Genomic DNA, 15,873 nt, shown 5'->3' with positions numbered 1-15,873 from the left:
CTCAGCCTCCTGAGTGCTGGGATCACAGGCATGCGCCACCATGCCCAGCCTTGGGTTTTAACCTTTTAAAAAATTTGTTCTAATTTTATTAGACTAACAAAGGCATTTGCTTTTTAAAAAATATTTTCATTTCTTTGACTACTGGTACGGTGAAGCATTATTTTACTTTTTACTGTCTTGTTATGCTGTGAATTCACTGTCTATTCCACAGTTCTTTAAATGTCTGTGCATGCTAAGAGCTACAGGAAAGAAATACTTTGAGAGATTCAAGAGCAGTGCTCCGGGCCAGCCCCCTGCGTGGCCTAGGCAGCCTTCCTACCCCTTACATCATCGCCAGCCCCCAAGGGACTTTTTAAACATTATTTTTCCTCATACGGCACCACCGCCCTTAGCCCCATATGAAATGAAAAGCTCAGCAGTCAGATTCTCTGTGTGGCATGTTCATCTTTTGGGGAGCCAGTGAGGGTCGCTACCCATGATTCCTCTAAGAAGCAAATCCCATCCCTGGGGGCAGTCCATGTGGGGGAGGGAGAGTGGATGGAGGGTTTCACCCTGGCATGACAGCTGCTTTCCTGCTGGAGGAATGGCAGGGTTGGAGGTGACAGGTGACTTCACCGTGTGATTGTGCCATCATTTCTAGCTCTGGGATGACCAGTGAGAGAGGCTAGGATGGTGAAGCTATTTTGAATAATTGATGTAATTGCGCTCCCTGGGCCTGAACTGTCCCGGGCAGCACTCATAGGAGGTGGCTTTGTATTTTGGCGTGCATTTCACACAGAGCAGATGAGGAAGTTAGTGAGGAAAGGGCCCAGCTGGGCTGTGGGTTCTAGGCCCACAGGAGCCTTGTGTAGTAACAAAACTAAGGAAAGGAGGCCAGACAGTTCTGTACCCCTAGTAAGTGCCTGCTGTGTACCCAGAGCAGCGTTCGTCCATGTACAGGGGCATCCAGAAGAGAGGCAGGAAACCCTTGAGGTCGCAGGTATTACTTCATCTCACAGTGTAGATCAGGCTGGCCTCAGACTCATGGTGGTAGTTATCCTGCCTCCGCTTCCGAGGGCTGCACTGTGGGCATTGGCTACCACCCCGGCTTGTGGTATTGACAATCCTGTTCATGACTTTTATGACTAGAATTTTGTCTGTGAGAACTAGTGGGCTCACTTTGTCTACCTGCTGCCTGCATTTGGATATTGCTTCCGCTTGTGATCCTTGAGTGCAGAACCACAGGGCTCTGGAACTCTTTTCTCCTTTTTTTTTCTTCTATTGAGAAAGAAGTATCAATCAGACAGTTTCAAAACTGATTAATAGGACAGTTTCAATAATTAATACATTGTACATTGTTATCTTCTTAGTGGTTATCCATAGTACAACATGCAGACAGGATATCCTGTCGAAGCACATCTTTCTACTCATTGAATTAAGAGAAAGTAGCTGTATATCTATCCTAATTATTCTGCATATACAGATACAAAATGGTCCTTCCTTTGCTACAGAATATTCTGCCTTTATTTGTTTAGTCTTGTCAGAAATAAGTATTCCATTGGCATCTAAATACTATAGGTGGGGGCCGGGGAGATGGCTCAGTGGAATAAGCACTTCCCTGGCAAATGCAAGGGCCTGAGTTCAATCCCCGGTTCCACCAAAAAAATAAAATTAAATAAATAAATACTACAGGTGCATGAATTCAGCAAAACAATCCAACACAATCCAGCAGTCCATAATAGTAGTAGGTTTTCTCCTGAAGGGGCAAAGGGGTGATGTACAATATCGGCACACACACACCCCCAGTGCCGTCCTAGAAACCCTGACCTGGAGCTTTTGGATAGCAAACTAGGCAGATGTCCCGCCGTCAGTCCAGTGTGCCCACAGCTCTGTCAGGTGCTCTCCTGGTAGGGATCAGCTCTGATTTTTACAAAGCAGGCACATTTTCAGATAACCCAAGCAGGGACACATCGCGAAGGATGCCTGTATCGGTGCTGCTGCGTTGCACGTTATTGACAGTCACATTCTAAAGACACGTGTGAGGCCAAAAGAAAGCGTTGAGTAGAGGGAGGATGCAGACCAGTGTGTGTTTACAGATAACCGTAAGGCTGCAGACAAGAACACACCACAGCCACAGCGCTTGCTTTCTCCTCCATACCTGTCTCCTGCCATTCCGCTGCGGCTGCAGGACATGCCACAGGCGCAGCTGTCTCTTCTGAGGCATGCATGCTGCAGGACAGAACTGTCTTGTGTGAAAGGTCCCCCACAGCACCGCTGCCAGGCCCGATGTTCTCCCTCGTCCTCTGCATTAAGGACAGTGCCCACCCCTCCTCGCCAGCACATGGGTGTTGTGTGGCCAGTAGGGCTCTGTCTTCGGCTGCTGTCTTCCCTGTGTCCCGTCTCATGTCCTTCCATCTCCACATCAGGACTGCCAGTCTCACTCCGTCAGGGACCCACAGCTGGTAATGGCTAAAGAGCATCAGCCTAATGATGTGGGCTCTGCCTCACCAGCGCCCTTGCCCAGTGACATCTCGGTGGGGATGCCTGGCCAGCACCAGGACCCTCAGTCTCCACTGGTGTCTCCTGTTTGGACCTGGTCACTTCTCCTGGGCCCACTCTCAGAGTCCTGTTACCACCACCAGCTTGTTACTTCCTGTGAACCCCTGCTTACCCTTGCCCTCCCCAGCCACTGCTCTGTCCCATGGAGTAGTCCTGTACCTGTCTGCTGGGCTCCAGCCAACTCACTAATCTACCTTACTGTATACCGACACCAGACTTCTCCACTTCTTTCTTTACCCGGCATGGTTTCCATGGCCCAAGCTTCAAAAGAGCTTTTGTTACAATCCCAAACTACTCACTTTTTCATTCTTTCATTGCAAACAAACCCTAGTTGGCAGCCTCCACTCCTGACAGGTCGAGACTGTAGCCCTCCTGCAACAGTGCTGGGCAAGCCTGCTAGACAGAGCCCCGCACACCCACACTGGCACTGCTGGGCTCAGGGTCTCAGTGTAGGGGCCTCACATCTCTGTCTCTGCTGAACTGTCTTCCACTGCCTGAGGTCACTGGCCCGGGCTATGGAATATCCTGCCTGCCCTTCACAGCCTCACTCACTGCAGGCAGAGAGCCTGGAGCTTTGAAACCATGATGGGAGGCCCTGCTGCAGCCACAGCCTTGCAAACCCATGTGCAAGTGGAGCCTGGCCTCCTGCTCATCCAGGCCTTGTGTGGCCACCCTGCTGTCAGCTGTGTAACCTGCCTTGACCCCTATCCCTCCCACCCCATCCCTTCCCGTCACTCCTGAGCTATGCCGCTGTTTCCTCTTTCTTTGAGAATCCCTGACCTCCGACTCCCCTGAGCTGAGTCTGCCCGTCCTTGCCCTTATCCTTGGGGTTGGCATGTCCGGCAGGATGGCCACCTGGGTCTGCTGAGACCGAGTTCCACCCAAGTGAGGCCAGAGCATGTGACCAGGGAGCGGGGTCTGCTGGGACTTGGATACAGAGCTGTTCCACACTAGGCAGCAGATCTTTCTCTCTCCACTCATTTACAATTCAAAGAGAGTATACATAGCCACTTGCATTACGTAAAGCAGCTACTGCCTTGAATTTAGACTGCAGAAAGCATTTGGAGATCATTTTAAGTAAATTATCTTAACCAGTCTAAAAATACTTGTGAGCTGCCAACCAGAACACAGAAGTCCTGCATTCCTTGGCACCGTCTTACTGGAGCCTGGACAATTTAGAGGAGAGTGGTATCAGTCTTGTCCTCAGGGTTGAGCCCTGGTTCGCAGACTCTTTCTGGGGAAGCCTGCAGGCCCAGTGCCTGTGAACAGCACAGTCTGGGGACAGCTTCAGGGGCAGAGAGCCCAGCTGCATTATGTGCATGCCTAGTTTGTCACCCAGAAGAGGGAAGCTTCCGGAAGGATTTTCAGAGAACACTCCGAGTGGGCATCTGCATTTGTAGCTCGTACGGTTTCATTCATCTTCATGAACCCCAAAGGCAGCCCATGCTCTTTGTAGGTAAACACTCCAACAGGCCAACATCCGCTTGGTAGCTGTCACTCACCCCAGAGAGGAGTGACCCGGGGCAGCTGAGAGCACCCAGCTGGGGCAGGTGCAGGCTTGAGGCTGGTGCAAGCTGGCAAGCCACACACCCCCCCACCCCCAGGCGGCGCGGCTGCAGAGCAGGGTACTCCTGCGTGGAGGGTGGTGCTGGTCTTTACAGAGGGTGCTGCGGCCTGAGATTCGCACTAGGGCGAGAACGCACCAGAGATGCGGGGAAGGAGTTGGGAGGTTTTGTGTGTTTTATTTTTTATGCAGGGTTTAGCGTTTCTCTCTCTCTCTTTTTTTTTTTTTTTTTTCAGCACTGGGGATCGAAACCAGGGTTTTCAGTTGACCAGGCTGGGCTTGAACTCAATCCTCCTCCCTCAGCCTCTCAGAGCACAGAGATGACAGGCACTCATCACCAGGCCAGGCTTTCTTCTTTCTTTCTTTCTTTCTTTCTTTCTTTCTTTCTTTCTTTCTTTCTTTCTTTCTTTTTTAAATTTAGAAATGTATTGTTTAATCCACAAGCTTCATATAGCTTTAGCTTAAAAAACAAAAACAAGGAGACAAAGACACTGTTTCAAATTCCTGGCCCTTCCAGCTTCCAAATACAACATCTCTGCACATTCTTGATCCCATTTGGAAGAATAAGACAAAAATATGAATGGAGCCATGACATTTCACAGAAAAAGAAGATTTCATATAACTGAAGAATTGATTGATCCTTCCTGGGATAACTTAACTGCCTTTACAAGCAGGGAAAAGGAGGGAAGAGGGAGGCTGGTGGTGAGGGAGGAAGGAAAAAGAAACCTAGAACAGAGTAGAATCCAGTTCCAGTGTTCTGATTCAACATGTCACACATCCGTATAAACCAACTACTCTGGAAAACAAGCTTTCATTTTTCTCTCTCAACTTGGAGCTGGAATCCTGATTCACTTCAGTGATTCCACAGGCAACAGGGAAGATTGTGGCATGGGAACATCTATTTATCCTTCTGTGGTACTTCAACAGTGGTGGTCTATCTGGACAAGCTCACAAACCATACAAGGTTGGAAACAGAACCTAAATAGGTGTGAAAACTCAAATGAGAAAAAGTAAAAAAAGAAAAGGAGGGGGAAACCACCCTGGGAATAAGCAGGGGCACTTCAAGAAATTCACCAATGCTAACAATGCTTTGCTGCCCGGCCAGCTCAGTGTCTGTGTGTGTGCTCCCCTGGAGGGAGCCAAGCCTGGTGATCTCTGGTCTGTAACTCTGGAGTCTCAGGAGAGCAGGCCAGCTGTGCGCAGCTTGTGCTCCCAGGAATCCCACATCAAGACCGCAGAACCCCTTCGTGAAAGCTAAAGGTCATTTTCTCCGCATGGGGTCTGTTCTCTGTGACCTCAGCACTTAGAAATCTCTGAGGCACCAGGCTGGGTAGGAGTCCATGTGTGGAAAGGCACGCGACAGCCCCCCACATGTGGCACCCTCTTCCCAGAGGTCCTCGCCTCTCCTTTGGCCTGTCTGACCTCCAGTCTCCCAGTCCGTCTTCTTGGGATCCAACAGGTGATGAGCAGTGTTGAACAACTGAGCCCCCTTCTTTTATAGTCCATGCAGATGTTCAGATACAAAGCTGTAGTCCCAGCACACATAAAATTTATTTATTGTAAATGGACAGAAGAATCACAGCACAGAGCTCAGTCTTAGCAGTTGGCGCCAGGGGGAGCTTTCTGCTGAGAACCCTCTGGCTGTGTTCTGTGCATCAGTTGTTCATTGTTAATGCTGCTGCAATCCAACAATCATGGTAGTGCATGCTAGTGATCCCAGCACTCCAGAGGCTGAGGCAGCAGGATCGCCTCAAGTTCGAGGCGAGCCTGGGCCACAGAGCTAGACCCTCTCTTTAAAAACAAACACAAAAAATTTTTGCTGTGATCTGGTCATCTCCAGCTGGACCTTGCACTCGGCACTCGCTGTACAATCCCACGCGCAGCAGTGACAAGTGACACTGTCCTTCGTGCTGGCCATTGGTTGGCACCTGACCTTGCTGTACTTCCTGATGGCTGGGGACAGGGGTGTGGGGGAAGCAGTTCCTGCAAAGCAAGTGCGCACGAGGGTGATGACTGCATTTGTGTCTTGCAGAACTGCAGGAACTGGAGAGCTGCAGTCGACCTGTGCGGACGCCTCCTCACGGCCCACGGCCAGGGCTACGGCAAGAGCGGGCTGCCCACCAGCCACACGACGGACTCACTGCAGGTCAGGACTCATGCCCAGGGTTGCTGGAGCTTTACATGGCTTAGTATAATTTGGGGAGCACAGCCTCAAGTGTCAGGACAATCTGAGAACAAATTGGAGGTTTTCGTGTCCTGAATTGAATGTCCATGTGAGATTGTTCGGGCTATTCCTTTCCTGGTCATTGGTGTGTTCCTTCTGCCTGCCTGAACTGGAGTCTCCCAGTGCCCTGCACTGTGACCTCAGTGCAGCCCTGTAGCCAGGCCTCAGCGTGCTTGTCACCAACTCTTCCTTCCTCCTGCAGACAAGTGTGGCCAGAGGGTGGCAAGGAGGTTCCCTCCTGGTGGGTACCACAGAGACTGCCTGGCGGTGCAGCTCCATCTGCTCTTTAAGTTCATTAAAGGCTATGGCTGCACGTTTATCTTCCCCTGCAAAGTGCGATCAAGCAGGATTTGTCTCTGCGCCTGGAGTATGTAGCGTAACATCCTCTGCGTTCATGCTTGTTGTCAAAAATGACAGGGCTGGGGCTGGTGAGATGGCTCAGTGGTCTAAAGCACCTACTTGGAACAAGCTCAGCAAAGCACAGGGAACACGGTTCAATCCCCCAGCACCACATGCCAGCCAGTCCCGCCCCCTGGTGGGCTGAGCTGGACACACACACACAAATAAATAAAAAAAAATTTAAAAAAAAGAAAAGAAAAAGTGTTAAAAAAAAAAAAAAATGACAGGGTTCCTTTCTGTGTGCAGCTAGTACTCCACCAGGTGTGCCATACTTCCTTTATCTCTTCCTTCGTTGATGGACATGATGAACTTCACATTTTCATCAGTGAAGTCAGATCAGTTGAGGGCCTTTCTAAGGTACCTTTCAGTTCTGAAGGTCTCCAGCTGTCCCTCATTCACTTGAATCACACCACTTTGCTGAGGGTGTCCACATCGCAGCAGCTGGGAGTGCCCATGCTTGTGGTGTCATGGCTACATGTGCTGGCACTTCCCCCTGTGCCACAGCCCCAGCTTAACAGGTGGCCTGGAGACCGCCATCCTTCAGTGTCATCCCTTGCACAACGCACACAGCCATGCCCTCTCCCCATCCACAGTGTCTTTATGCACATGACCAAAAACAACTCCACACTGAGCAGCAAAAATAAGGCCTGAGAACATATGAATATAGAAAAGGGAGTTGTCACCAGATGCCGGGCCATAACCTGCTATCTCTATCTTGCTTTGTGTTTCAGCTTTGGTTTGTAAGACTGGCGCTGCTTGTGAAACTGGGTCTCTTCCAGAATGCCGAGATGGAATTCGAGCCCTTCGGGAATCTGGACCAGCCAGACCTGTACTATGAGTACTACCCGCACGTGTACCCGGGGCGCAGGGGTAAGGCACGGAAGTGTGATGTTGGGGTCTCTGTGGTTTGTTCCCCTGTGCTTTGACGGATGTCAAAGAGAGCCTCACTTCTTTCATCCCAATCTAGAAAATGAAATCTCTGTTTTAGACACTGTGACCTGTGGGTCTTTGGGTCCCTGAGGAGGAGCCATCTGTGGAGGACCTCTGAGGACCGCAGCAGAGCGGGCAGGTGGTGGGGATGGAGGTTGCACACGTCCCCTTGTGCCCCACATTGGGAGCGTGACAGTATTTCCTGCTCTTTTCCATTCAGATTTTTAAAATTGGTTGTGGTCCACAAGGGGGTCACAGTCACAACCATCAGGCTGGTTCTGGGACAGGGACAGGACATGGGGCTGGAGGGAGCTAAGGCAGACTGCAGAGCAATCCAGTAGGCTGGAGAGGACCTGGGGTGGTCTGCACCCTGCTGTGTTCCTGTCAGGGAGAAATCCTTCATTGCGTGATTCTCCTGTCCTGGGAGCTAAGCCCTTTGTTCAGACTTTTCCTGGCCATATCTTGGCACCTGCTGAGTCGCTGTGCTACTTTGGGCAAGTTAGCTACGGCTCTGTGACCAGCACCCTCATGAGCAAAACAGGGATCTGATCTGCTCTCCCACTGCGTTGGTATGAAGAGGAAGTGACGTCACATGTCAGAGGTGTGAAACGGTGGCTGGCGCATCTGCTATATCCGCTACTTTACCCTGTGTTGAGTTCCTAAACAACATCTTCCGCTTTTCTCTTAGACCATGGGATCAGCATTTTTGGTGGAAACTTGCCTTTCTATGAATCCCGCAGGCTCCCACACGGGGTCTTCTCACCCTCGGGAGGAGGGCTGCGGGGGGGAGTGGCTCCAACCTGCCCTGAAGGGCAGCCGTCCTGCCTCTGCATCCAGGCACAGTGCTGGCCGCCATCCTTCCTCGGGCCATTCACTCCTGGGATGCGGAGAAAACAAGGGCCAAAATGAAACCGCACAGGGGACGGATGGAGAGAAGATGGCACCAACACATCATTAAGCAGCTAATTCAAATTAGCAAATGGACACAAATCATACATATGTTTTTGCTGAAGTGTGCGAACACCCATCCACAATAATGTGCTGCGTATTTTCTAATTTTTCTTTGCATTCTGTGGAGCAACAAGCATAAACGTTAAGAATTTGATTTATTCATTTCATTTTGGCTTGCAATATATAAGCAAAGCAAGTCGTTAAAATGTGCTTTAAAAAGGAGGTTACAGCAACACAAACAAATAAATAACTTTTATGAATGAGCTTTAATATATTTCATTTAAATATTGGGCACAATTTTTACCCAGTCAGAGGATTCATAACAAGACATACAATGAATGGTGTGAAATCACCAAGCTGTGTCTTCATGTGAGAGAGCGGCAGCGTTGTGCCCTCGGGGTCCTGCCGAGTCCCAGCAGCTATGCTACACCCCCTTGAAGCAGTTTGCTGGACCTTGGTCCCAGCGCCCTCCTCTGAGCTGCTGCTCCGGATGCCCTCTTCGTGTACCCTCTCTTGCAGCAAGGGCTGAGTGCAGGTGGTTTGGGGTCACAGGAGGCAGCCTGGCTCTTGATTCTTTGCCTCCTCTTATGAACTTTAAAATCAGCGTGTCGATATCCACAGCCATCCCCTTGCTAGGACTGCACTGAATCTGGACTCTAAGTCCTGACAAAGCGACCTCTTACACCCTTGAGTCTTCCATCCATGAACATGGAATGTGTGTGTGACCACCCAGGTTTGATTTCTTTCACTGGAAGACTTTGTTCTCTTCATTCTGTCTTTTGGATTCATACCTAGGTGTTTTGTTTTGGTGCTAATGTGAGTGGTACCCTGCTCCTGATTTGTTAATTGCTGGTATTTAGAAATCCAGTTGACTTTGGTGTATCACACAGCATTTCATTACCTGTGTGGGGAACCACGGACAACTGATGCAGCTGTGATCCGCTTCCAGGCTCCATGGTGCCCTTCTCCATGCGCATCCTGCATGCAGAGCTGCAGCAGTACCTGGGCAACCCTCAGGAGTCACTGGACAGACTGCACGGAGTGAAGACAGTCTGTAGCCAGGTGAGTGATGCTGCGTCGGCGCCCTGCCCTACACAGCCACGCTGCCCACTGCCCTCCCCAGCAGCCCTGGCACTTCCTCTCTCAGGCCTGAGACATCCAACTTGGTAGCCAGGGCATTGCTGCTGCTGTTGATGTTGGAGGCACTCGGGGTGGGAGGGTGGTTATTGGTACAGCCAGGGTCCATTCCTGAAACCCTTGTTCCTTAGACTCTGGGTAGAGTAAAAGCAAGGCTGTTTGCTTCATATAAAGTAGCCCGTGTGAGCCTGCGCTTGGCTACACGTGCACTACACACGCACCTACGCACACACGCAGCCACAGCCACCTATCTGCAGCCGCAGCAGCAGCATTGACCTACTCGGTGTCACAGCCCTCACTCGTGACATTGATGCCAAGGCCCAAGCCCAGCACCACTTACGCCATGCCCCCACACTCCTTCAGCAGATGAGTTGTCACCACAGGTGACACTGGAGGAAATGCAGGCAGAAGGCTTCATCATACACAGCCTCAGCCTCCCTCCGCCCTGGGCGTCTGCACTGGGACCATGCACTTGCCCTGCCTCTTGTCACACAGGTCCAGGAGCAGAGGAAAATGTGTAGCTGGGATGGTGCCAAGCAGCCCATGCAGTGGCCTTCAGGAGCTCCCACAATGAGAGTTTTTTAAAACACAAGGTCACATTTCCCAGCCAGTGTGGCTGTGCACAGAGCAGCCTGGAGTTCATCTTCGGCCCTAAGCTGCTGTGCAGCCTGGGCCTGCGCCAGCCTTTGACATGGCCTGGAGCCCCAGTGACAGGAAGTGCCTGCCTCCCAGGGAGCAGGCCGAGGGCCGAGGGCTGCCATGACCTCCTCTTCCTAGTGGACTGGACAGAGCCCAGTGAGGCCCCGGGGCCTGACTCCTAGATCCTGAATAACACCGGCCCTATTCCAGCCACAATGATCCAGTCCCCAGGGGCCCAGCGGTGAGGGCCCCTTCCTCTTGGCCTCCTGTAGAAGGGGCCTGGGCCAGAAGTGTGTATTCTCTGGTTAGGAAGCCTGCTTCCCTGCCCGGATAGCTGCATAGCGAGCAGAAGGAGGACTTGGGTCCTTTAAATAGGAAGGGCCCTTTCAGTACTGTTGGGAGCAAGTGGTACTGGTTATATATGGAGTCAGCCAGCTGGCGTATTCATCCCAGGCATCTCATTTTCTCCTTGGACAGAACACCAGCAGGCTTTTATTTTGACTGATGGGTCTCCTTCCCCAGCCGCGGATGGTATTGGCACCTGCTTGTATTGGGGTATAGCCTGTCCCTCCAGCCCCCTCTTCCACCCGCAACTCTGCCTGTTCCCAACCCCTGACTTCCCCAGTCTGCTTCCAAGCAAGATAGAGTGCTTCCTGGCCCACTTATTCTAAGACCCCCTACTGGGGAGCCCCCAAAGGACTCCACTAAAGTCCGCAAACCTCCTGAGCTTGTCCACGCAGATTCTCTCTCCCACTCTGCAACTGTCTTCGCTCCGGATTTCATCCCTGGCCTCAGAAGGGCGCCCACTGCGCTGGGTTCACTCTGAAGTCCCTTGTGTTTTCCTTTTGCCTAAGATCACTGACCTCATGAGCCTGTTCCCCATTCTTGTCCACTACTGTCCCCTTGTCCCATCTCTTTGTTCTTTCTGGGCTCCCTTGACTGAAGGAATCTCATGACGACTCCGAGACTGGTACCCTGGCCCTCTCTGCTCGCATGATGCCTTGTCGATGGCAGAGCAGCTGCTGTCCCTCAGCCTGGTTTAAGGCAGCTGGGCTCCCCATGGTCACAGTGTTGAGCCTGTGTGTGCCTTGCAGCTGAGTTCCCGTACCATTTGATGGTGTCTGGAGTGTCGCCTGCAGGTGACCAGGCTGTGGCCCAGGGGTAGAACTAGTCATGTCTCCATTTTTCTCCCTAGCAAATAATCTTTCCTCTTGAGACCTTTTCACCTCATCCTTCCCCTCCAAAAGGAAAACTTACTCATATTACAGTGGCTTTGCAGGGAAAACCAAAAACAGAAAACAACCAGGAGTCATTAACCCCCCCAAAAAAATGCTAGGTAAAGTGACAGATGCATCCCCTCCTCTGGGGACATTAAGAAAGGCCATGGGGCCTTATGGTGCCCTGCCGGAAGGGGACTGGTGTTTCCACAGAAGTTAGCGATCGCTGTTATGTGCAGCGTGCTTGGTGCTTTTCTCAAATCCACATGTTTCCCATGCGCAATGTCTGGGGGCTTAGGGCATTCTTATTTTTCTTTTGGTGTTCTGAGATAGGGTCTCACTGTGTAGTTCAGGCTGGCCTTGAACTCACTATGTAGCCCAGGCTGGGCTTCCACCTGAAGTTAACCTTCTGCCTCAGCCTCCCAGCTGCTGCGATTACAGGTGTGTATCACTACACCTGGCTCTTGGGAATACATTATGAGTATTGTAAGCCCAAGTTCACCTCTCCCTCCGCTGAAAAGCAGGGCCTGTCCTTGCACTGTGACTTCAGGTTGAAGTCCTCACAGTGTGGACGATGTGTCCACCCAGGCGCAGACGTTCTCTGGCAGCCTGTTCTCCATCCAGAGAAGCCTGCTGTCCCTATGAAGTGTTAGGGAAAAGTCTGGGCACGAGCATGTTTCTCACTGACATCATTGTGTCCGGTGGCCACAGATCCTGGCGAACCTGGAACAGGGCCTAGCCGAAGACGGGGGCCTGAGCAGCATCACCCTGGAGAGCAGGCAAGGTGAGCTGGTGGCGGGTGGTGGGGGTCCCTGCTCTCGGCCTCTGGCTCCTCACCCTGCAGAGCACTGCCAACTCCTAAGGTGGCTTACAGCTCCTCTCCCTGGGGGACCTGCCGGTGGCCACACTTCGGGAAGCCAGAGTCCCTTTCCCAGTGGCCATGGGGGCAGGTTTGGGGGAACTCTGCGAGGGAAGACCCGGTTGGGCACAGGGCCATGGGGTGGCAGGAGATGGGACCACAGGCTGCAGGGCAGTGGGCTGTGCTGAGAAGGGTGCACACACACCCGTTTCTTCCACTGTTTAAGACAGGGAATTTGTGAAGAACGAAGGTTTGTGTGCAGCGGGGATCTGGTGAGCCCTCTTGCTGCCTCCTGACCTGGCAGGTGTCACAGGTGTTCTTCTCCCTCTCCTATAAAGCTATTAATGCCACCATGCGGCAATCTCAGGACTTTACTGCTCCCAGAGGCCTTGCCTCCAAATACCACCTACATAGGCCCTCAGAGATGAAGTTCTCCAATAGCAGCAAGGGGCAGGCTGTCAACCTCCAACCTCCAGGGTTGCCTATTCGCCCTTTGGGCATCTTCCCCAGACCTGTGTCTGGCAGCTCCTTCTCCCAGCGCCAGTCCTGCCTGGTAAATCCTAAGACCAGGATATGCACTGGGACAGATGAGACTCCAAGTCAGCAGGACACTGGGTAGGAGGAGAGCATGCAGGATGGGGCTGCCAGGTCCTCACCCTGGGGCCTTCAGGAGCCCATGCGACCCCCTGGTCTGGAGGTGTGTGAGGTTGGGAGGGTGTTTGGGTGTGCACTGTGTGTATCTGTGTATCTGGTACAGTGTGAACTGCTGGAACCTAGGAGGCTCTGTGTTCCCACCCCCTCCTTGAAGAGCATCCCAAAGACACGGAGCTGAGCTAATAGTGGAGCTGCCCCTTCCCACTACCTCTTGACTTGGCCCAAGTCTGGATCGGGTCCCTCTGTTTTTTCATTTTTGGCTGTGACACAGGGTCTCACTGTGAATTTCATGCTGGTTTTGCCTTGAACGCACTGTAGAGCTCAGGTTGGCCTCAAACTTGTGGCAATCCTCCTGCCTCAGCCTCCCAGCTGGGATGGCAGGCAATGTAACCTACCTGGCTTATGCTTGGGTCCCTCTTAAAGGAGTGGACAGGCCAGGGAGATGGCTCAGTGGAATAAGCGATTCCCTGGCAAGCGCAAGTTGATTGAACTCAAGCCTGAGTTCAATCTCTGCTTCCTCCAAAAAAAAAAAAAAGGAGTGGACACACCCAGGACAAAGAGTCGCTGGGGTCAGGTAATACCTCCACCCCTCTGGTCCACAGCCTCATTTTTAACAAAGCATAAATCCTGACGCCAGCTGCGTCTCCAACCCAGACACATCCTGATGCACTCAGTTGCAGTCAGCTGCCTTTGCCTGGGGGCTCTACCAGACCCCAGGGAGCAATGGAAGTAGCGAGCCTCAAAGGCTTGGGGTCAGCAGGCACCCCTGGAGGGAGCAGAGGGCTCAGCTGCCTGCTCAGTGGCCCCAGAGAAGCCTGGGTTGAAAAGCACTTTGGTCTTTAGGGAATATTGGGTATATCACCGAATTGAGGGATGTGGGAGCCGGGCCAGGGTCACTAGAACCAGACGTTTTGACTGCAGGAGCCTCTGACTCCAGGGGCCTCTCCGGTGGAGAACCACTTGGCCCATGCTGGGGCCAGGCAAGGGGCTCAGGAGGTCCTGGGGTGCTGTACCCCACTTTGCCCCTACTTTGCACACCCTAGAGTCCAGGTCAGTACCAGGCCTCTGACTGAGGCTCAATCCCTGAGGGCCCCCCCTGCCACCCTCAGTCCTTCCAGGGTCCTCCTGCAGATTCTCGTCCTGAGTTGGCCTGGCAGAGCAGGGGGATGCCCACTTACACACACCCACCCTCTCCCTGCAGCCTCGGTGCAGCTGTGGCGGACGCGCCTGGGCCGCGTGCTGTACTCCACGGCCAACTGCTTGCTCCTCATGAAGGTAGGTGTGGGTGCCAACGCAGTAGCCCTGGAAGCTGGGGCCGGCCAAGCCTGGCAGAGCCCAGTGACCCTACAGCTGCTTGGTGTTCAAAACGCAAGCAGGGGTCACAGCACCATGTCCCACATGCAAGCGAGTGTGCTATTTCTTTGGAACCGTCCATGCCCCCTCCAGAAGGGTGCCTTTGTTCCCTGGCTCAGGAGGGTGGGACTCCCTCCACCCCTGTGTGATTTTATCCACAGCCCTGGAGCCAGGGCTCAGGCCCCTCTTTTCTGTATGCCCCTCCTAGGCACTGGCATGGGCACCAGCAGCGGCATTGATGGCCCTGCTGGAATCCCACAGCAGTGCAGCTGCACCTTCAGGCTGCTTCACGGAGCACAGTTCCTCCCTCCTGCTTGCAGCTCCTGAGCTGCCCAAGGTCATTCTGAGCTGCCCAAGGTCACTGCTGAGCTGCCGTGGGAGCAGGCTCCCTTTGGGCCTTTCAAAGGGGGGTGCAGAGCTGAGCAGCAGTTGCCCCAGGCCAATCTCCGGGCCTGCTCACTGTATGACCTTGAGGTAGTGCCAGAGGAGGGAGTCAAAGCCTCAGAAATCCCCAGGCCTGACATTCATCTGCCCCCTCGCCTGGCCTTGCAGCATGCTGGATAAAGGAAAAGGCAGTTGTTCTTCCCCCTGTACTCGAGGCTGTCTCCAAAGAGGACAGGCTGCAGCTCAGAGGGCCATTCGCTCCCCCTCCTCCTCTGGTCCTCAGGCCTGGGCACCTGGCACTGCGGCTTGCACCACCTTCCAGCCTCCAGAGCACCCTATATGTTGCCCCAGGGCGCTGCGGAGGCAGCAACTACCCCCAGCCCCCCACCCCAGCTCACTGACTTCCGGTTGCCAGAACAGGCAGATGAAAGACAAATGACAGAGCTCCTGAGGAGTCTTGTGAATCATGGGCCGAAGTCCTCAGTCCTCAGGAGGGGAGCTGCCTGTGGGCAGTGGGCAATTACAGAACACAGTGCTCTTCATGGTTGTGCTGCGGGCGGCAGGGATAACCCCAGGCGCCGATCTTAAGGTCTCTCCCTATTGTTGCGGCTCAGAACAGAGCCGAGTTGTATTGTACTGTGGCTGGTGCTGCATTTGCAGTGACAGGAGTGAAAAATGCCTGAGGAAAGCCGGTCCAAGCACGTGCATGCTGCTGCCCTCTCTTGAGCCCTCACAGTATTGCAACCATGGGGTTCTTTAATTAGGTACATGGCTAAAAAGAGCTTAAAACGGGAGCCATTTAACTATTTGGACAGCATTTCCTACAGCGAAGTCAGTATCCGTTTGGCTTTTATAATGATGAGAAATCCACTCATCCATCCCAGCTCCCTGCATCCGCATGATGCACTGTGAGGTACACTCACCCAGAAAACCCCCACCCCCAGCCTGCCATGTCTGTCACCTCCCCACTTAGGCTTCTGACAGCGGGAAGATGCCACACAGGTGTCCCCACCCTCTGTGGCCC

At 52.8% G+C, this 15,873-nt stretch overlaps 1 protein-coding gene across 2 annotated transcripts in view; it reads left to right on the top strand.

Annotated features, from left to right (window-relative positions):
• The window catches only part of Trappc12 (trafficking protein particle complex 12), a 64,667-nt gene that overhangs the window by 36,720 nt on the left and 12,074 nt on the right, over nucleotides 1–15,873 (top strand). Inside the window, exons 4-9 of one of the 2 annotated variants that reach the window (XM_023708337.1) lie at nucleotides 6,135–6,248; nucleotides 7,457–7,595; nucleotides 9,556–9,668; nucleotides 12,311–12,383; nucleotides 14,314–14,387; nucleotides 14,674–15,027. In XM_023708337.1, the coding sequence (XP_023564105.1) occupies nucleotides 6,135–6,248; nucleotides 7,457–7,595; nucleotides 9,556–9,668; nucleotides 12,311–12,383; nucleotides 14,314–14,387; nucleotides 14,674–14,943 (783 nt within the window). In that variant the 3' untranslated portion in view covers nucleotides 14,944–15,027. Of the gene's footprint in view, nucleotides 1–6,134; nucleotides 6,249–7,456; nucleotides 7,596–9,555; nucleotides 9,669–12,310; nucleotides 12,384–14,313; nucleotides 14,388–14,673; nucleotides 15,028–15,873 lie in introns of those variants that run through there. The other variant, XM_004648063.3, reaches the window with a different exon arrangement.

The sequence above is a fragment of the Octodon degus genome, unplaced genomic scaffold (genome assembly GCF_000260255.1).
Source record: "Octodon degus isolate 3935 unplaced genomic scaffold, OctDeg1.0 scaffold00351, whole genome shotgun sequence".
Classification (NCBI taxonomy): Eukaryota; Metazoa; Chordata; class Mammalia; order Rodentia; family Octodontidae; genus Octodon; species Octodon degus.
The sequence above is the reverse complement of the archived record's forward strand: the minus strand, read 5'-3'. Positions and strand labels throughout refer to the sequence as shown.